Below are 22,987 nucleotides of genomic sequence, written 5' to 3'. Positions count from 1 at the left end.
CAACGTGAGGCGTTGTGAGCATGTAGATCTGCTATTTTCACAATGTTTGCCTCTTGCTTACTTAATATTTGACAATTTGGCCAGTCCTGTCGAATATTCAACTATTCGAATACTTTGAGGTTGAATAATTCGAATACTAAAAATCACTATTTGTGAATGCCCTAGCTAGCGTTCATGTGGACACAAAACAAGACAGACGGCGGTTTCATTTCAGTCGCGGCCTCCTCCGAAGATGGCCAGCATGAAACTGAAGAGGTAGATGATGTCCAGGTAGATGTTCAGGGTGGCGTAGACGTACTCCTCTGGACTCAGCGTGTAGCGCTTGTTCCCTATGAGCATCTGTGTGTCGAACGCTAGGAACTGGAGTGGAGAGGAGAGAGAGAGAGGAGAGAACCATGGTAAACCCCAGTGTTGTATTTCTGTATTATTTATCCCAAAAGATTGTCCATGAGGTAAACCAGTGTTGTATGTATTATTTATCCCAAATGATTGTCCATGAGGTCTATTTAGGAGAATATTGCCCCTGTCGTCCAGTTTCCCCTGCAGCCCTCATAGCATGGGAGAGTGTTTTCTGCTGGTGTTTCAGTCCGAGTGTATCAAAGGGTGCGTTCGGAAATGCGCACCGGGTCTGGTTAGGGTTAGGGTTAGGGTTAGTTTTAGGCATAGTTTTACTGAGGTTAGGGTTAGGGTTGGGTTTAGGCATAGTTTTACTGAGGTTAGGGTTAGGATTAGGGTTGGGTTTAGGCACTCACTACACTGAGCACACACCCGGTGCGCATTTCCGAAAGCAACCTTTGATACACTCAGACTGAAACACCAGCAGAAAACACTCTCCCCTCATAGCATAGCATAGTGTAGAGTCCATAAGCATATTGCTACTTAAGCAATTTGTTGCAGTTAAAAGTTATTTATTTTTTCATGAATCTGTTATTAGTTGTCATCTCACACACATCCACACCTTGGTTGTCCCACATGAGCTGCCGTAGTCTGCTAAACAGATGTTATGCTGCTCCTTGTTTTTGTCAAGTGTCGGTTCTTTACAGACACTTTGATTGGCTGTTATGCCGAACGCTCACCTCAAAACATGATTTACCAGACTGTGGTGGCGTGTGTGGGACAACCAAGGCATGGATGTGTGTACAATACAACGACAACTAATAACCGATTCATGAAATGAAAATCACTTTTGACCGCAGCAAATTGCTTAAGTAGCAATATGGTCCACTCTATGCTATGAGGTCTGCCGGGAAACTGGATGACAAGGGCAATTCTGCTAAATAGACCCCATGGACAGTCATTAGGGATGATAATAATAAATGTAATAAATAAAACTTTATTTAGGTACAGTAGCACCTTTCGAAACAGGGTTACAAAGTGCTTTACAGAGGAAACAGCAAAACTAAAAACATGTAGAGAACTGAGTACATTAACTTTTATGCTGGTGAAAGACCAGTGCAAATAGATTAGAGTCAAGGGAAATGGGCATTAAAATCTAATCTATAGCAATACGTTTTGAGGAGGGATTTATAACGGGGGACAGACGCGAGCCTGATCTCCATGCAGGGGCAGGGCATTCCAAAGGGTAGGGGCTCTGAAAGCAGAGGCCAGTAGTATTTCATTGACCTGTTGGAATGTCCAGGAGTGCTTTGTTGGAAGGTCTCAGGGTACGTGGCGGCACGTAGGGGGACAGTTGTAGGTCCGAGATATAGGCTGGGGCAAGGCCCATCCTGGTAATAAGTAGGATTTTAAAATGAATACTAATCCATTTTAATCAATCAATATACCGTAAGTAGGAAAATGAGCCTACTGTATGTTGTTCCGTCCGGAGTTGTCCTTTAAAGAACGACTTCATCCATTTCAACCTATTCAACCTATATCCTAAATGGTCCTCACTAATGCTCATTATAAAATGGTAAAACAAATCTGTCTCATAGGAGGGCTGTGGACAATTCAGAAACCTGCGGTCAGTGGGACCCGTGGGTGATGCAAAAACTCAATTAACGCAGGAACAATGGCTTCCAGTATTATAGCATGCTAACTTTCCAGGAATAGAAATCCTGCCGTTTCTAAAAAGTTTGGATTTGCCATCGATGCCTGCTAGGCAGGTTTCTGAACTGTCCACAGCCCTCCTCTGAGACACAGACTGGGTAGACAAAAATGGTACTGTATCTTAATGAGCATTAGTGAGGACCATTTATATGAAGATAGGTTGAAAATGGGTGAAGTCGTCTTTAAGTGCTACAATTTTGAGCTACAGTACTTATACTTTATTTGAGTATTTCCATTTTTCAATACTTAAAGAAATATATTGCAGAGACATAATAGAGTATTATACTTGGACCTTTGTAGATCTGCTATTTTCGCAATTTGATGTACAACAAAGTAGGCTATGTACTGGGTTTAAGTGGATAATACACAATTCACACACCATTTAATTTAGCAGTTTGTAACGTGAAGAGTATCCAGAAATAGCTGATCTACAAGCTAACCAAGAAAACAACCGATCCATAATGAAATAACAAGCTCGGCTAATTTCGGTTTGGATTTCTAGGGGGCTCTATAGGGTAAGGTTGATGTGTATTAACCCATTAAGAACTGTTACAGCTATACTATACGTTGTTCTATACCTTTCAAGCTGGGAAGGCCTCTGTGTCATTTTAGTTGTTGATAAATATTGCCATGTTGTCAGGCAGAAACCTCAGCTTGTAGATCTGATACTTTTGTTATTTTTGAATTTGAATCCTGAAAAGTAACAGTTTTGGACATATGAGGTTTCCACCCGACAGAGACGATTTTATAGCAACATATCGTCGTTGTCGGGTGGAAACCTTGTATCTCCAAGTTTCAAATGTGTACGTTCTTTCGCAAAGTAAAGCCCTGCTTCATCATACAAGGCTGTTGCACAAAAATAGTGAAAACAGCAGATCTACAAGCACACAACGCCTCGCACCGAGGCGTTGTGTGCTTGTAGATCGGCTGTTTTCACTAGTTTAAATCCTTTTTTTTTTTCTTTTTTAAGATATTTTTTTTTGCTTTTTCTGCCTTTATTTGATAGGATAGTAGGCTGACAGGAAATGGGGAGAGAGATGGGGAATGACATGTGGCAAAGGTCGTCTGGATCGGGAATCGAACCGGCGACGCCAGCAGGCATCATAGCCTTGTATGTGGTATGCGCCTTGACCACTAGGCCAGCGAGCGCCCCAGTTTAAATCCTTTTTAAAATGATAAATACAAAACAAACAGTTTTGGACATACAAGGTTTCCACTCGACAACGACGATATGTCTTTGGTTCATTTATTCTGCCTATGTGGAGGATTCTGACAATGCTTTTCAATGCCAACCGCTCCGTTCCCATTGAAAGGCTGGCATAATCCGCCGTATGGACAGAATCAAAAGATTGTGTGACCGTGCCCTAAACGGTTTAAAGCAGGGGTCTTCAACGTTTTTAGGCCAGGGACCCCTTATCTGAGAGAGAGATGAAGCAGGGACCCCTACAACCTTTTTTCATAGTTTCCATATAGTTTCATCGTTTGACAGCACATTACCTAAAAAAACTTGACCTTTTACTCCGTACTTAGTCTGCTCCTTTTTCCCTCTACACCAAACCTCTTTGCCGAAAATAGCCGATCTACAAGCTCACAGAGGCGTTGTGAGCTTGTAGATCTGCTATTTTTGGCTACAGTTCTCAGAATATGGACACTAGGGTTCAAGTTGTTAATATACAAAAGGATTGGAAGATTTGGAGGACCCCCTGTAGTAACTCTGAGGACCCCCTGTTGAAGACCCCTGGGTTAAAGTGTTGCAAGGTGTTTGGTTGTTCTCACCAGGGTGAAGAGCATGGCTCCTATCACAGCGTAGATAGCATGTAGCCAGGGGACCTGAGAAAAGAAAACAAGAGGAAAGGCATTACTAAGCAGCAGGTCTGTCACGATTATGACATTTTACATACCGATTAACTGTCACTCAAATAATTGCGATTAACGATTTAATTGTGTTTTCGTCATGGCTTTTAGGCTTTGAAGTTGCACATGGCAAATATGACACTTAACCTAAATATACAAAGACATTACTGACATATTTGACAACTTTATGCTTAAAAAAAGAACATTGATAGTGGAAATAGCCGATCTACAAGCTCACAACGCGTCGCGATGCGACGCGTTGTGAGCTTGTAGATCTGCTATTTCCACTATTTCTGACTTTTTTTAAAACATATGAACATTTTTCAACATGGAAACGATTATGACGATTATGAAAAATAATCGCGATTATGTAAAATAATCACGATTAGACGATTATGTAATAATTGTGACAGCCCTACTGAGCAGCAGCGCTAAGCAGGACAGGAGACCATGTGCACTTTTCTAGATTACCTTAAAGATTACGAAAGGCTAATCCCTTTTCCACTCAGAGACACCTTAGTTAGTGTACAGGTACTGTATATAAGGCAGCTCTATATTTAGAGTCGTCGTTACATGGTATTTTGACGGCCACACAGACAGCGATGACCTCATCCTGATATATTTCAGTATACAGTACATCTACGGCAGTGGTTCTCAACCTTTACAGGCTGTGACCCCCCAAAATTATCCTATTTGAACCGGGACTCCCCACCCTGCCAAGCACTTCGAATGTTGGCATTGAGGCATTACATTTAGTTTGGCTCGGTTCCATAGATAAATATTGTGAAAATAGCCACACTATTCTATTTATATATATATTTTTTTAAATATTATTTGACAATTTGGACAATGTTTGACCAGTTTTTATAGTTTAGTTTGTTGATTACCTTTGATGCCGTAATCTTGGTCTCTTTTCTTTTTTAGGCAGGTGTTTAAAGTCCTTAAATGTCACATACATGTAACTGTCATCCAGTAACCCCCACAAAATCAGCTGCTAAAATGTCACTTGCATGTACACAGACAAATTAAGTGTATCTTAGGCCAGTGGTTCTCAAAGTGGGGTCTGGGGACCCCCAGGGGTCCTTGAGGGAGTTCCAGGGTGGTCCCCAGCTAAATGATAGTTAGGAACCAAATGGACCCTTATGGGTCTGTAACTCAGAGAGCATACAAATGGAACAAAAGAGACCCTGATTCTCAGAGTTAAATCACCATTGATTTTACATAATAAATTGGGGTCTCTAGTCTGTTAAAACTGCTGGTAAAAATATTCTCTTATGGGACTTTGGCATATCTTTTCAAATGGGGGTCTGCGGGCTAATATGTGTCAATTTGGGGGTCCTTGACAAGAAAAAGTTTGAGCTCTGTCTTAGGCTGTATGTTGATTCAGTTTGAAAAAGGTTGGCTGGCCTGACACATAGCCATCTCAAACAGTCTGGACGACCTGCTGGAGTAAACAGGGACTAGTTATTGTCTGTATTTCTAGGATAATGGTAGAGGGCATTTACTCCAGTATATTGAACACATGTGAACCAGGTGAATGATGAGGATAATAACTTACGTATCCAAAAGGTACGACGATGGACAGAGCGATGGCACAGAACAGCATGCTCATGCACATGCAGAACAGAACACCTTGACACGTCGTGAAGTCATACTGAAAAACACACCCAGCACAGTGTTAAGTCAACCTGGAACACACCCAGCACAGTGTTAAGTCAACCTGGAACACACCCAGCACAGTGTTAAGTCAACCGGGAACACACCCAGCACAGTTAAGTCAACCTGGAACACATCCAGCAGGCCAGCACAGTGTTAAGTCAACCTGGAACACATACTGTACACACCACAGGCGTTGTTCTTATGATATTGTCTCTGTCTGGTGGAATTATGTCCAAAACTTTTCAGAATTCAAATTCAAAAATATCAGTTCAAGTAGCAGATCCACAAGTTTGTGTTTTGCGCTTGCAAGTTTCGAGCTTGTGGATCTGCTACGTTTGATGCTCTAGTTTGACACTGTAGTAACCGTCAATACTTAACTTGACATTTCACTCTGTACTTGGTCTGCTCTTTTCCCCCTCTACGCCAAACGTCTTTGCCGAAAATAGCTGATCTACAATTAGGGCTGACCCAAAAAATTCGAATATTCGAAGCTTCGTTCGAAGGCACGGTATTCGAATTTGAAAAATAAATTCGAATAATCGGCCGCGGCCGTTTGTCCTTTGGGGGGGCCGCGTGCCTTAGCTTGCATGCGCCTCGCTCCACTAGCGTGATAGCGTCACCCCCTCCTCCTCTCGTTTGGCACCGAAATGTGTGAAACCAATGTCTGAGTAACATCACCCAATGCAACTATGCGATGCAGTCACACATTTCGTTATCAAACCATTGTCGGTGTAACATGATCCATGCATGCGTTTGCTGTCTTCCACTCGCTGACAGACACACAACTCAACGCAAGGAAACAAACAGCGAAAATTGGATTTTACAAAACGGACCCCGTCAGCGTCGATCCCGTTTTAAAGAGGAAAAAATAGCTTAAAACCCAACTTGCTAGGGTTACGTTGTCGTGGTGTTGATGAAGTTTATATCGGATCTGCTGCAAGCTCAATAGTCGCCCGCATAGAGTAGGCTACGTTGTCTGAGCCTGACCATCAGCTTTCGGTTGATGAGTGTGGAACTTTAATTCAGACACAGTGCAGTGCAATTATTTATAAAATCTACTATTACATTAGCGTGTACAACACCTTGGGATTTGGGAGTTAATCTGTTTGTTATATAGGGCTCGAGTCGCGCTGCAGTGTTTGCTGTTGCAGCCGCGCTTTGTTACATTACTGACGTGATGTGATTATGTCAATCCTACTTGTCCTGCAAAAACACCTTTCTTTAATGTAGAAAACATTCGTATCTTCTTCTTCCTCGTTGTATTGTTGTACTATTTAATGAAAATAAGGAGCATTATTATGAGGAAAAAACTGGTGTGTTTTCCCTTTTAAAATTGTGTAAATCGCGCATTTTTAAACACATTTCCTTAATGGTTATCACTTATGTAACCGATAAACTTTTGCTCCCCCCCCCCCCCCCCCCCCCGGGGGGGGGGGGGTCGAAGCTTCGAAGTTCGAAAGAAAGCTTCGATTAAGCTTCGATTATGAAAAAAGTAATCGAAGGTCAGCCCTAACAAGCTTGTAGATCTGCTATTTTCGGCTAAAGTTCTCAGAATATGAACACTAGGGTTCAAGTGGTTAATATAAAAAAGAAGATAAAACTCAAAGATTTGGAGGACCCCCTGTAGTAACTCTGAGGACCCCCTAGGGGTCCCGAACCCCCTGTTGAAGACCCCTGCTGTAGTATGATCAAGCAGGGCGTTAATTTACAAAAAAAAAAAAAAAAAGAAGAAAATAGATGGAGTTGGAAGTTATATAAGTTAAATAGATGATATCATCGTTGTCGGGTGGAAACCTTGTATGTCCAAAACCGTTCGTTTTTATCATTTAAAAAAATTAACTAAACTAGTGAAAACAGCCGATCTACAAGCACACAATGCCTCGCACCGCGAGGCGTTGTGTGCTTGTAGATCTGCTGTTTTCACTACTTTTGTGCGACGGCCTTGTCTGATGAAGCAGGGCTTTACTTCGCGAAAATATTTACACATTTGAAACTTGGAGATACAAGGTTTCTGCCCGACAGGGACGATATGGAGAAGTGATGAGAGCGATAAATAAATGAAATGATATCAGTGAGAGATAAATAAAATGAACACTCACTTTGCTCTGGAAGCTGAACAGGGTGACTGACAGACACACCAGAGCTGTGATTCCAATACACAGCATCACTGACCTGGTGTTGTAGAAGCTGTAGGGAGGGAGAGAGCACACTATTGAACTGTCTGTCTGTCACTCGCTCTCTCACTCACGCATGCACGCACACACACGCGCTAGGGCATTCACCAAATATTTGAATATTCGAATATCAAAGTCACTATTCGACGTTGTTCACCGACATCGAATATATGGTGTTGGAACAACAGAAGTTCAGGAGAGAGAGAAACACACCATGACTCCTCCCCCCTCTCCACCTACCTGCGCTCTCGCCACTTACCTGGCCTACCTGGCCCTTAGCTCCGCCCCCCAGACATCTACCTAGCTCTATTTATCCTCACTCTAACTTCCCAGAACCCCTCTGCTTTCGTATATAGATAGAAGTCATAAGAACCCTGACAAGCACTTGGAATTGTAGGTATTACATTTTATGTGACTCGGTTCCACAGATAAATATTGTGACAATAGCCTATCTACATGCTCACAACGCCTCGCGTTGCGATGCGTTGTGAGCATGTAGATCGGCTCTTGCAATGCTTACTTAATATTTGACAGTTTGGCCAGTCCTGTCGAATATTCGACTATTCGAATACTTTGAGGTCGAATACTAAAAATCACTATTTGTGAATGCTAAAAATCTCTATTTGTGAATGCCCTAACACACACACAGTCACACACACACACACACACACACACACACACACACACACACACACACACACACACACACACACACACACAGACACGCATTGTTCCTTTACCTTGACATAAAGCCCATTATGAAAGCCAAACTCAAAGTCTGAGGGACAAAAAAAAAGTGATTACAATACAATACAATATACAATACAATGCAATGCCATGCAATAAAATACGTAAGGTATTATGTGTTGAGGCATACTTATTGAAAGGTCCTATTGTTTAATGTTAATAACTGATAAATGCCATACTCACAAATATGATTAACAGGATGATATTAGTGGGGTGCTGCCTCCTGTTAAAAATGAAACGAAAAACCAAGGTTCAATAACGGACTCTGAGTTCAATACTGATCATATCTACCGACAATGTATTATTGTGTTATTCATAACATTCATGTTGGTGAATGGAATACAAGTCCCCAGGACTTTGTTGTGTTATCCTTATAGCTCTAATGTCTGACTGTACCACGTGCTGTTTACATTTCTGACTGAAAAAAGTATGAAGTATTCAATCAATCAATCAATCAACCAATCAATCAATCAATCAATCAATCAGTCTATCAAAATAGTTTCCAGAGGGACGGAAACGTATGTCACTTTGAATAAAAGCTGCTGATGCTGAGAGTAGTGAGCGGGACTTTTTGTTCATCAACACTTTTGGTGCTATAGATAATATATAATATCAAAATCATTTCATGCAGTTCTATAAGATCACTGTCTGAGTCTTTATTTTTGAAAGCGTTTGAAAAATCTTTAACAAAACCATCCTCTCTGGCGCTAAATCTTTTCAGGGTTCACGGCCAAATACATGTACTTCTCTTGGGGTCTTTGACATGAAAATGTTTTAGAACCACTTCTGTGATCAACATCTCGATGGTGCAGCTTTGATTGTTTTTTATTGATAGCTACAGTATGTTGGAAGGAGATGTTTACCTCAGATCTCCGCAGCAGGACAGTGCGATGTAGGTGGCCAGGAACGTTAGGCTGTTGGAAGAGGAGGGTACTAATTAAAAGCTGAAATCCGTAACACCATGCATTGATTTAAATCACTTTATAATCATGAAAATGAGTTCCATAATTTGGAGCGTTATGATTTGAATGGTGACTCTGTGTCCTCACTTACTTTGCAAGCGAATACAAGCCGGGGTGAGTTTGTATGTAGAACCTCACTGGTTGACTAGAGAGAGAGAGAGAGAGAGAGAGAGAGAGAGAGAGAGAGAGAGAGAGAGAGAGAGAGAGAGAGAGAGAGAGAGAGAGAGAGAGAGAGAGAGAGCAAATCATTTAATTACATTTACTTTAGCTTTTTACCCCTTTTCCTCCCCAATTTAGTTGTTATATCAATTAATTCCTCCCCAAACACATTTCTGTGTTGTCACTGCAGTGGTGTCCTATACTGACTCACCTGCCAGTGAGGAGCCCCCACCGGGAGAACATAAGGCTTTCGTTCTACTCCTCCCGCCCAACACTCCCTGCTGACAGGTGCCACTTCCAGCCAGTATAGGAATACGTAAAGTACAGTGACAATTTTCACCTTCCCCCGAACACAAGCCAATTGTTTTCTTGTATGCAGACGCTCGACAAAGCTGGATGCTCCACGGTGGATTTTAAGCCACAACCTCTGTGGTGGTGGGCATGCATTGATTTAAATAATTTTGTTATCATGAAAATGAGTTCCATAATTTGGAGCGTTATAATTTGAATGGTGACATTTCTGACTGATAAAAGTATGAAGTATTCAATCAATCAATCAATCAATCAATCAATCAATCAATCAATCAATCAATCAATCCACTGCACCACCACCCATAAGCACGAGCAGCAAGTCAGTTATACTCTCATCATTTATGAATGTGCAGTACAAATTCTAGAGCAGGGTCTTCAACAGGGGGTCCTCAGAGTTACTACAGGGGGTCCTCCAAATCTTTGTATGATAGAAGCTTTTTTTCTCCTTTTCTATATTAACCACTTGAACCCATCCATACCATATTCTGAGAACTTTAGCCAAAAATAGCAGATCTACAAGCTCAGAACGCCTCGCGCTGCGAGCTGCGAGGCGGTGTGAGCTTGTAGATTGTCTATTTCCGGCAAAGAGGTTTCATGTAGAGGGGAAAAAGAGTAGACTAAGTACAGAGTGAAAGATCAAGTTTATTAAGTATTTAATCAAGTGGTTAAATATCTGGAAACACACATTTACATGAACCCAAAATACGCTGATGATTATGCTGTCAAACAATGAAACTATATGGTATCTATGGGTTGAGGGGGGGTCCCTGCTTCATCTCTCTCTCGACTAAGGGGTCCTTGGCCTGAAAACGTTGAAGACCCCTGTTCTAGAGTCAACGTGCAATTTGAACATTCACCAATAGTAAACATTATTATTATGTCCTTATTTCCTATTAGTTCCTCCTACTAGGTGTAGAAATACTCCATTAGAAGCAGAACATTTACCAGAAAGTGAAGAGGGCAACGATTCCCACCGTCACCAGCAGCTGTAACAACAGGATGGAATAGACCTGGTGGAGCAGGACACACACTGATGTCATTACAAGAATGTTTCGATAAAATTTCGAGTGACATTTCCAAAGATGTTTTTCGAGCTAAGAATAATTAAATTCTAAAGAGGGTAAACACATGGAACCAAACCTTCTGCGTTAAATTGAATCAACAGGCAGAAATTTTACCAGGCAGATACATTTAAGATAAAGGATATAAGCATCAAAACAATGTCAGCAATTATGTGTTGTTATTCATTTTGACAAATAAAAGATGCAGTAGGCTAAGGTTTTGTTAAAATAAGTGTTAAATAGCTCTATGTTTCCATAGTAATCATTGCTATAGAGTGTTTATTCAGTAACGTGGGCCTAGCTCTCTGTCTCTCCAGCTCTTTAGTAAACAGAAAATACATGTTCAGGCCAGGATAGCAATTTCATCCAGTCAGGAAGGAGAACTCATAGGATACAGAATAATATGAAATTGAAAGTGATAAAACAAAACGAAAAATAGCAGACAATTAATTTGAAATTTGAACACGATTGAAATCAAAGCTGGTAAATCAGTTATTTCTCCTGATTGGATGCAAATTGGTGTCCCACCTCAAAAGGTATTTTGTGACTTATTCCACAGAGCTTGAAACACATTGAAGACCCCTGGTATAGAGGGGGAAGCAGGAGGGGACCCCTGGGGAACCCCGATCAGTGAAAGTGCTTAAGGTTCCGTACCTTCCTGATGAAGAGCCTCCGGACCTGAGCATCATCCCAGGAGAACTGCACCTGCATTTCCTCATAGCCTGACAGGACACACAAACAAAGTACATTTACTTTACTTACTGTACTTGATTGAGTACATGTTTTGAGTTGCTGTAGCCTGGAGAGCCAGTAGTCCAAAACCGACCAACTTCATAAGCTAATTGCCGCGCCTATCACCGACGACCCAATAGAGTGATGCGACGAGTGGCTAGTTGGTCGGATCAGCTGATCTCCAATATGTCCGTCCGCCTTCTGACTATCTGTCTGCATGCTGACTGCATCACTGATACTAAACAGTGTCGCCACAGCCCAAATTTGGAAATGAATGCCCAAATTTGCAGATGAGCATGCTGACATCTATCTATAAATGCGACAAATCTCTGTCTGTCTGTCTGTCTGTCTGTGTGTATGTAATCCGCGTATCTCGAGAACCGTTCGTCCCACCGGCTTCAGATTCGGCACGCGCGTTCCCCGCCGCGGCGCGGAGTGCAGTGCCGGGCCTCGACCCGACCTGACGCGCGGTTTTCCGAAACCGGCCCGAAACGTTCGGAATCTCCTTACGCGGAGCTGATTGTTTACATCAGGCTGTTCCGGAGGAAATCAGCGCAATCGCTGACTCATTGTGACATCACTTCATAAAAGGCTCTGACATCACGTACGCCGCATGAGTATGTAATCCGCGTATCTTGAGAACCATTCTTCCCACCGGCACGCACGTTCTCCAGATATGGGCATAAAATGAATGCCCGTATGCGGAGCTGATGTCTGACATCAGAGTTTTCAGCAACCGGTACTGTGTGTGTAGAGATCTCCATATATGGGCATAAGGGGACAAAGGCAAACAGATGGTCAAAATGGGTCCTATGACAACAGGTATATTGGGGTTTGCATTAAAGGGTGGGGACAAAGGCAAACAGATGGTCAAAACGGGTCCTATGACAACAGGTATATTGGGGTTTGCATTAAAGGGTGGGGCATTCATGGGGTCCGCTCCAAAAAATAAAAATAAAATAAAAGAGACAAAGACAAACATAAGACAAGCAACAAAGCGTGGGACTGGGAGGATGACTTGAATGATGCAGATTTAAGCAGGCTGCGTATTCTGCTTAAAGAAGAAACAAACAAAAAGCGACAGAGATCCCATATATGGGCATAAAATGGACGCAGATAAACAGATATCTCCATATATGGCATATATGGGCATAAAATGGACGCAGAATCACAAAGATCTCCATATACGGGCATAAAGGGACACAGACAGACAGATACAGAGATCTCCATATATGGGCATAAAATGGACGCAAATAGACAGATATCTCCATATATGGGCATATATGGGCATAAAATGGACCCAGAACTATATCTGCAGTGATCTCCATATATGGACATAAAATGGACGCAGACAGACAGACAGACAGATACAGATATCTCCATATATGGGCATAAATGGACACAGGCAAACAGATGGTCAAAACGGGTCCTACAACAGGTATAATAGGGTTTGCATTAAATGGCGGGGCATTCATTCCCTATTTACATCGTTCCCGCGTTGGCCAGGTCGCCGACTAGACGCTGGGCCGCCCGAATCTAGTCACTGATAATAAACAGTGTCGCCACCATGGCTGTCTATCTGCATGCTGACGCCATACTCTGACGTCATAGTACTGACATCACAGACTGATACAACGGGTATTGCACAACTGGACGTCAATGTTGAGTTGGTGACTCCAACATTACTTCTGAGACACCTGCATTCAATCCCTCATATACTGTGAGTGTGCATACCCCCCGGGCACAGGACTATTATATATCAAACCGTCACCATACCCATACTTGGAGTAAACCTGACATCATTGATGCTCCATATTTTGTCATGCTTGACACAGAACTCCACATGGGCATAAAAGGGGCACAGACAGACAGACAGACAGATAGACAGACACACAGGTACAACCGGTCTCTGCATTTACAACTTGCATCGTTACCAATGACCGGTGTGCTGCACAAAATCACAACAACCGCCTTGAGGAGATGTTTTACAGTCTGTTTTCATAATCATTAACTTGATTTATTTTCAGTGACTGGTTTTGTGGTTTGTGGGCCTTTCTTTGCTGCCGTGCTCCCATACTCCCATCTGCCAATATTTTGTTTCGATGGATAAATACTGTACAGTAAGTGGCTTTTACAACTTTGTTTATACAAAAACACTGTACACTAGTGTTACAGTACCATGTTGTACATGGATTTGTCACACATATAGTTGTATGTTTACCTGGAACGCCAGTGGCCTCTTGATAGGTTGGTGGCTCATTGTCCGACTTTGAAGCACCGACCTGTGAAGTGAGCAATGTGCCATTAGTTAGTTGTACAACTTTATTTACTATACAGCAGTAGGTCATAATCTTTTCTAAGATATTATGTAGATGATAATACATTCTATAATAGGACCTGTTGCATAACAGCTGTCCTGTTTTTCTCTTAAGGATTACGTAGGGTTTCTTTAACCAGGCTGGTGTAGGCCTACTATACTGAAGAAGAATGATGAGCTTTTTGTCAACTCATACTTAAACACCAACATCCGCAAAAGAATTGCCTTTGCATTCATTTGGTTACTTTGCTTAGGCTACTTTATTTGTTTATTTCCGGAACATAATGAACATTTCAATCAATGAACTGTAAATGACTGCATGTAAATATGCCGGATTTAGCTAGAAGCTCATTTCCATCCGTAGCCCCACATACAAACACACCACATTTGGTTGGTGAAACTTGGATCTGATAGATTTAAAGCGGTCTCAAGTGACAGTCATGTCTGATTAACTTGTGCATCATACACATGGTGCGTAACAGTTCAACAAACGTATTGATTTAATCGATTATTTAAAAATAATATTGTCAGTCCAATACATTTTTGTACCTATAATATTTGACAATTTGGCCAATGTTTAATGTGTCATATTATAGTTATTAAAAAGTCCTTATATTGTCACTTTAGAAATGTGCAGATACCCTCTATACACTTAAACTTTATGTTGGTTTGTTTACTGTTGAGTGAGAAAACAATGTTGCACATTAAGTTAATCATCTGTGGACCCCCCAAAATCATTTGGGGACCCACAGGTTGAGAACCACTGTATACAGTAGGGTTGATTTGTTCATAATACAGTAGTTGCTGCTGGAAATCCATGTCTCTGCTTTATATCTCTCTTAAAATCTTCTGTTTCTATTGCCAATGGGGATAAATTGTATCCCTGCTTCTGTTCTGACTGAATTAAATGCATGCATTTCCTGGGAAATGCATGTAAATTGTCTGATACTGTACGTTTGATAATTTCCGAAAGTCAGTAGGCCTATCACATGATAATTTCACAATTTAATAAAAAAGAAGTCTGTTGTTGACCATTAACCCTGAAGTTCATCGTTCTATATGAATGAATCATCATAAAATGATGCTTGTTTGTACAACAATATAATGAAACTATCAGATGCGAAAAGTAGCATTCATACTAGGGGGCAATTAGTTAAACGAAAAAAACAATTTAATTCATTATCGTAGTTAACATTTTAATATCTGTCTAATCTATTCATAATCCATCCCTGTTTTGGGCATACCATTGTAGGCCAAACATCTTAGACGATCCACAAGCTCACTAGGGGACACGATGCAGGGCACTGTGAGCTTGTAGATCGTCTATTTTTAAATTTCTGCATGACACCGATGTGGTGAGAAAGTACAAAAAATGGCTTATATGTAGTTCATCGATTTGTTGATATATATATATAAATATTCTAAAAATGAGCGATTATTCGATTCATTGAAAAGGTATGCGAATAATTGCTAAGAAAATTGTCGATCGTTCATACATGCTGTATGTTGCCGATTTATTCGTATTTTCATACTGCAATCATGTAGGCTACATTGTAATTCCATATATATTCAATTCATGCGTGCCAATTCTGTTGGCTAAATGTTGTTTGCCAATCATATTCTAGTACTAATGTTTATTATTGTGTTATAGGTTTAAAGAGGCCTCGTGTTTGGGCTTCTTACCTCCTCCAGGAACTTTTCCCTCCTATATTGGGTTTACAGTTGTTGTTTTTTGTATTGTTTTAAAAAAACTTGCTAAATAAATCAAACGAATCAAAAATTCAATGAAATATACTATACCTTTCCCTTTGTCATGTTGTCTTTCTCTTCTCCTGTGTCTTCCACCAGGTATGATGCTGCTGCTGCTGATGACATGGATATGACCTGCTTCTTCTGCCAGAGGCCGGTGGTCAGATGATGATGATTATTGATAAGTAGATCTTCCAGTTACAAAAGGTTTTCTTCTGGTGTTTTCCTCAGGCCGCTGCTGTGTGTACGTGGAGTACAGTTCAGAGCCTGTCGGTGTGGGGATGAAGTGTTGTTGCTTACTATGGCTGTTCTAAATCTGTCTTCGCTGTGGAGGATTACACTAACAATTTTACAAAGCCCTGCACGAGGTTAATCTCTTCTCTAACTCTGATGATCCCGCGCCAGTTCTCTCTCTCCCCCCGCCCCTCTGCCCGAGTGAGGTGGGTCATCCCTAGTGATATCCAGGTAGGCTTAAAGCATTGAGCAGAGACAGGATTGTACCACTCCTGTCACTGAGGGGTGCAGTTTCTAATGTGTTAGGCGAAGCATTTAAAAGTGTGTTGCCCCGACAGTTAATCTTTCCTATCATTGCTGTAGATTCAGGTGAGTTACATATTACATTATGTGTTACAGAACTGTGGTCCCACCAAGGAAGTATGAGTATTTTGGAGAAGAAACACAAGCTCCTTAAAGAGTCATGAAACCCAAAATCACTTTTTCTATAAATATATAGGCCTATTATATCAATGAGTCACTTGTGATAGGGAGAAATGATATGGTTCAATTTGCCATAGGCTTGTGGATTCAGAGCTTTCTGCTGTCTCTGTAGCTATTTCTGTGTTCTTCCAGTTTCTGTGTAGAAAAGAAATATTTGGCGCCACTCATTACATATTTGCTCTCGGCGTACCATTAGTTCGGAGTGAGGTGGCTTATCTAATTAATATTAACGTTTGTTTTGTATATACAACTGCAGATAACCACTGCTACATTTTATAAACCACTCCTACATTTTAGATTTCTTTTCATATTCTGAATTCCGATAAAACACATTTTTAGTGTCTTCTGTTGAGTCTCTGCTCTACATGTAAAGTGTCTTGAGACAACTTGTTGTGATTTGACACTTTAATAAAATGTAATTGAATTGAGCCTTTTATGCTGCTGGTGTATATAATATTCCAAGTTGATAGTTATTTATGCACATGTAAATACATTGATGCTATTATTATAATTACTATATTACCTATGCTGCTGCAGGCAGCCAACCAAAAATACATTTTATTCTTATGAACAATACCTGTAGAAACAATAATGCACGACGGTGAACCTTGAACCTTGACTGAAAATAACCATCTCTCCCTAGGTTCTGCATAAACCACAACATCACTGACCAGAAGAAAACATACTATTACATTGTTGTTGTTGCTATTATTGTTGTTGTTGTTGTTGTTGTTGTTGTTGTTGTTGAAATTGTACAGACACGTGAGAGCTTGTTCAACTATATGTGGAAGTGGACCTAGGCTATAAGAAAGCTAATGTACATCTGTGCACTGATTTGTTTCTTTGACTTAGTGATAGTGCCATTGCTGTTACATTGTTATCTTTAAACTGTGTGTACTAACTGTGTACTAACTGCAAGTCATGGGTTAAAGAGTCATTCCAGTAAAGCCATGATGTCATGTCTTTGTGTAACTGATTCAGTAACAGAAGGATAAGACTCGTGAGAGGTTTAACCTCTTTGAACCACTGGCATGGCAAAGGATCCCTTAGTTGAGAGAGAGATGAAGCAGGGACCCCCCACAACCTTTTCATAGATTCCATATAGTTTCATTGTTTGGCAGCACAATCACCAGTGTATTTTGGGATACATGTCAATTTGTGTTTTCAGATATTTAATCACTTGAACCGTCAATACTTAATAAGTATAATACTCTACTTAGTCTGCTCTTTTTCCCCTCTACACCAAAGCTCTTTGCTAAAAATTGACATTGTGGCGTTGTGAGCTTGTAGATCTGCTATTTTTGGCTAAAGTTCTCAGAATATGGACACTACGGTTCAAGTATCACACAAAAATTTGGAGGACCCCCAGTAGTAACTATTAGGAACCGCTAGGGGTCCCGGACCTAGACCAGGAAAAGTACATAGAAATCAGGGTAAAGCACACCCTCATGTGTAATATTATTGCTTATAGCTTATCAGCTATATTAATAGCAGGATTAAAAGTGAGTGAACATTCCGGTTCTGTCACTATCGTGGGGCCTTTGTCAGCCTGTTTCAGTGCTGGTTTAGAGGGTGGACTCAATGTTGTGCATTGTATATTTTAATGTATTGTACCTTTTTATTCATGGGTTTTCGATCATTGTTTGGGCCCAATGTTTCAATAAATTAACTAACCAACTATCTGTCAATGTGGAAGGGCCTTTTACATAAGCCCACTGCCCACCGTCTCCCAATCCTACTATATGTCTACGGATCAATCTAGAAAAAATAGAATATTATGTAAAAGTAAGTTGTCTTGAAACTTTGATATATTTTTTGAAACTTTCATATGTTCTAGAAACATGAGGTTATTTTTTTTTATTTTTTTTTAATGTGTTAAGATTTTGCATTTTTATGGCATACCATAAATATCAAACGTCCATATTTCAAAATATTACAATATTACACAGGCCACTCAAAACAAGGATTTATAATAGAGAAATGTCAACCTTCTGAAGTTCAGAGTTGCTTTCCGCAGTCAGTCATGATTTGGGGTGCTAGGGCAAAATATATATATATATATATATATATATATATATATTTTATTTTTTTATTCTTTTTTTTAGATAAGGGCTAATTACATGTGTAATGGTAATGGAACATTTTCCTTGTTTAACTTCACTGCCTCTAGGGAGAATACTTCTTCCATTTGTCTCCAAGTTTTGTAACTCCCTGTCTCTGGGGGGCGCTGTTTATGTTGTTTTGCTGCATGCTGACTTATGCTACAGCAAGTGGCAAGGACAGGTACTTCCTTTTCTCCCCTGTACAAGAGAGATGTTTTTGAGTGCTGTTAAGAAATAAGAATCCTAAACCATCAGTTTGTTTCTACCCCTTTGATTCTGGCAAGATAAGTAAGTACCGAGGCATATTATAACTATAAATATAAACCCATCTCATGTGAGCACAGAATGGGTGTAGCAGCAGCTTCTGTTCTGACATGTCACATGTCTAGACATGGACAGATAAGCCCCTTTTCCACTGGCCCAACTCCACACCACTCCACACCACACCGCCCACTTGTGCCAGGTTTTCCACTACAAGGACCCCTGGGTAGAGTGGTGTGGTGTGAAAGTGGTACTAAACGGGGTACTAAAAAGTATCCACTCTAGAGTAGGTCTGAGCTAGGCCACACAGGGCCAAACACGTCATAATGACTGATCACTCACTGACTTTTCATTTAGACTACCATGATATAGTTGTAATACATGATAATAGATTCTATTGTGTTATAACCACTATTATAATCTATTATAGTGTATTATAATTATCATAGTAGTACATTAATACTTTATAATGTATTATAATCACAGTTATAATCCATTATAGTGCATTATAATTTGTAATACAAATTTATATTGGATTATAATCACAGTTAAAAGGGTCATTTGTTTCTTACCGATAGGGGTATTTTTGTGTAATGGAAAATGTAGATATTTGTATGTGGTGCGGTGTGGTGTGGTGTGGTGTGGTGTGGTGTGGTGTGGTGTGGTGTGGTGTGGTGTAGTGTGGTGTGGTGTGGTGCTAAAACTGCAGTCGAAAAGGGGCTATAGAGAAGGTTCATTCATGCATTCAGATCAGTGGTTCTCAACCTGTGTGTCGGGAACCCCAGGGGGGTCCCCAAATTATTTGGGGGGGTCCCCAGGTCATGCTCAACTTAATGTGAAACATTGTTTTCTCACTCAACAGTAAACAAACCAACATAAAGTTTAAGTGTATAGAGGGTATCTGCACATTTAATTTAAGGACTTTTCAATAGGCTACCTCTAAAATGACAGATTATACATTGGTCAAATTGTCAACTGTCTGTCTGTGTCAGTCAGTCCTTCAGTCAGTACAGGAAGTGATCACCCATGTAAAAGTCCATATATGGGTATCCCTTTTATGCCCATGTATGAAGATCCCTGATGTCATTGATAATCACTGGCCAGATGGCAAAGGCATGGCCCATATCTGTGTGGCTTGTTCAGATCTCCATGTATGGACATACACATATTGCATGTATATGGATACATATTTATTATTAATTAATAAAATAAAATAAAAAGTCCATATATGGTCAATTGGTCATTCCCAGAAACAAAATCCCTTTTATGCCCATATAATATATGGAGATTTCTGGTCCCAGTCCCAGGCCCTAACTGGCCCAAGAGCCTGCATAGGCCTATACATACATATGGATATGTAGCTGGCTAGCTGCTGCTTTTCTTTTTTTTTTTCTTTTTTCTTTTTTTATCCTGAGAAATAACAGTTTTGCACCAGAAATGATCACAAAGAGATTCACCTTTCAACAGAGTTTGTTCTTTTTATTTGTGTAGCCTATATTCTACCTTTGTGTGTGGGTGGTGGTGGGTGCATGGGCACATGCTCGCCTGAGTGCATGGCTGCATGCCCGCTTGTATGTCTGTCTGTCTGTCTGTCTGTCTGTCTGTCTGTCTGTCTGTCTGTCTGTCTGTCTGTCTGTCTGTCTGTATTATCATTGCAATACAAAGTGTCTAATCTATTTGAAATAAACACCCCAGAGAGAGAGAGTTGAACAGGAAGTGGACTTTTAACACCAAACAGTGTTGTTTTTTAGGTCATATGTGTGTCAAATACAGGCATGATGACATAATTAATTACAGAACACATACAGTTTTTGTCACAAAAGACCCATTGTTCTTTCAACTGCAATGCAGTTAAGTATAGAGCCACTGGGTGGCGACCTTGTGCAGTGTTTCACAAACTCAACAGGTGCAGAATGATGCTAGTGCTCTTCTCAGGGCAGACAGTTCTTTTCTTTAATAGCCATTATTCTATCGTTTACTCTTGCAATTAATCAAATAGTCGAGATAGCATGTATACGTCAACAAATCAATGAATGCATTGTTGACTTATTGTTTTATTCCTCTCTACACAACTGTGTGGGCGATATATCGCCCATATCGTTACTGATATTGTGCATGGTCATATCGAGATATCGATACGATATCTTGTGCATGACTAGCCTACTATATTTTCATTTACAGTAACAAGGAATTACAGCATTATAGTTCTGTTAATCTAGAGCAGGGGTCTTCAACAGTGTTCAGACCAAGGAAGGACCCACCCTAGGGGTCCCGGACCCCCTATTGAAGACCCCTGACTGACCCACTGTATTTTTCTTTTTAAATTGTGGTCTCTTCTTCCTATTTAAGAAAATAATTCCTGAATTATGTTTGTTGATTTTGTTAAACAGGGCATTCAAATTTTTTGTCCCAAACCACTAATAACCTAATAATAATAATTATTATAATTAAACCACTTGATTTCCTCTATTCCTATGCTTGAAATCAGTCACCACCGACCGCAGTCCCTTCCTGCATGTGTCAACACTGTCTGGAAATGTGTGGCGATCCAGTGGTGCTGACCAGGGACGTGCAGAGAACGTTAGAGAGGCAGGGGCTGACATTTCTAAAAGGGCCTTTTGGTGAAAATATTTAAAGTGAAAATAGCAGACCTCCAAGCTCACAACGCGTTGCAGGGCGACGCGTTGTGAGCTTGGAGGTCGGCTATTTTCGGTGTGTAATTATACCACACTGAACTAAGCATAATAAACAGAGAGTACAATTCTTTCTACACAAGATGCTGCATTCAAGTTCAGGAAAGTTTGGACAAGGCAATTCTCTTCAATGCTGCCTTCAGCTATGGCATGGAAAGGGGACACGTTTCTTTCACCAAAGTATCTATAGCAGGGGTTTTCAAAGTGGGTGACGGGGCACCCTGGGGTGCCGTGACGGCAGTCCAGGGGTGCTACGAGATAATTTGATAATATTTGGAATTTATTTGGACACTTGAAAAAATATAAGTACAAAGTTATTTTCAGTCAGTTCTAACCAAAATGGCTATTATCTCAACGTTTTCTTCACAACATAATCACTAAAATATCGTCACTGTCGGGCAGAAATCTTGTATCTCCAAGTTTCAAACGTGTTCGTCTTTTGGTAAAGCAAAGGCCTGCTTCATCATACAAGACTGTCGCACAAAACTAGTAAAAACAGCCGATCTACAAGCACACGCCTCGCATCGCGAGGCGTTGTGTGCTTGTAGATCTGCTGTTTTCACTAGTTTAGTACATTTTATAGATGATAAATACAAAACGAACGGTTTTGGACATACAAGGTTTCCACCCGACAACGACAATATGCTATGAATATAAGGTGCTGGGAGTGACAATTATAATGTAGGGGTGCCTCGGATTAAAAAAATATATATATTTATGGGGTGCCCTGAGACAAAAAAGTTTGGGAACCCCTGATCTATAGGGTACATTTTTACAGACGGAAAAAGGGGCAGGGGCTCAAGCCCCCTTTGATGTATATGTGTGCACATGCCTGGTGCTGACTGACCTCAGTCAGGGTGAGGTCACTGCTAGTCGCCCAGCACGGTCCTCTCCTCTTGTGTTGTGAGCTGCACAGGAGTCAGGGGCTGACACTAATGATTGCCCGACTCCCCGTGTCAAGACATTTGGGCAAGTGGAGTTTGACTTGAGGTGCATTCCATCTTAAAGGAGTAGTTCACCCCCAAAATGACTTATTTTCTATTTGTTACTCAGGCCATGGAGACTTGAATTCATGGATATGTTTTTGTATTTGTCGCATTCCTAAGACAAAAAAAAAAAATATATATATAGTAAATTTACCCCATTGATTCCGCATGGGGACCCAAATGCATTCGGGTCCCCATCCGGAATCAATGGGGGTACATTTATTGTAATAAAATCTTTGTCTTAGGGATGTGACAAAAAACAAAAGATATTATTGAACGTTAGGCTCCATAGCATGAGTAATCAATAGAAAAAAGACAGAGCAGATTTCACACGCTGTTTCACTCCTGTAAACCTGGGACGGGACAGTATGATTCTGAAAGAAGAACTGCTATCTGTCCCCACTTTCACCCCTTCCCCTTCCTTGTTTACTTGATGGTGTGTGTGTGTGTGTG

General features: G+C 40.7%; 1 protein-coding gene across 1 annotated transcript; it reads right to left on the bottom strand.

Annotated features, from left to right (window-relative positions):
- Nucleotides 1–210: 210 nt before the first annotated feature.
- Nucleotides 211–15,901, bottom strand: LOC308286966 (protein lifeguard 2-like; the record flags this gene model as incomplete). Its single annotated transcript, XM_080728088.1, has 12 exons — nucleotides 211–360; nucleotides 3,826–3,879; nucleotides 5,462–5,557; nucleotides 7,662–7,749; nucleotides 8,477–8,514; nucleotides 8,667–8,706; nucleotides 9,347–9,397; nucleotides 9,537–9,590; nucleotides 10,862–10,926; nucleotides 11,632–11,699; nucleotides 13,931–13,991; nucleotides 15,827–15,901. The coding sequence occupies 12 exons, from the start codon at nucleotides 15,899–15,901 to the stop codon at nucleotides 211–213; spliced, it is 840 nt and encodes a 279-aa protein (XP_080584214.1).
- Between the last annotated feature and the right edge of the window lie 7,086 nt (nucleotides 15,902–22,987).

Source organism: Nannobrachium achirus (genome assembly GCF_963921795.1).
Source record: "Nannobrachium achirus genome assembly, chromosome: 6".
Taxonomy (NCBI): domain Eukaryota; kingdom Metazoa; phylum Chordata; class Actinopteri; order Myctophiformes; family Myctophidae; genus Nannobrachium; species Nannobrachium achirus.
This window is presented reverse-complemented; position numbering and strand designations above follow the sequence as displayed.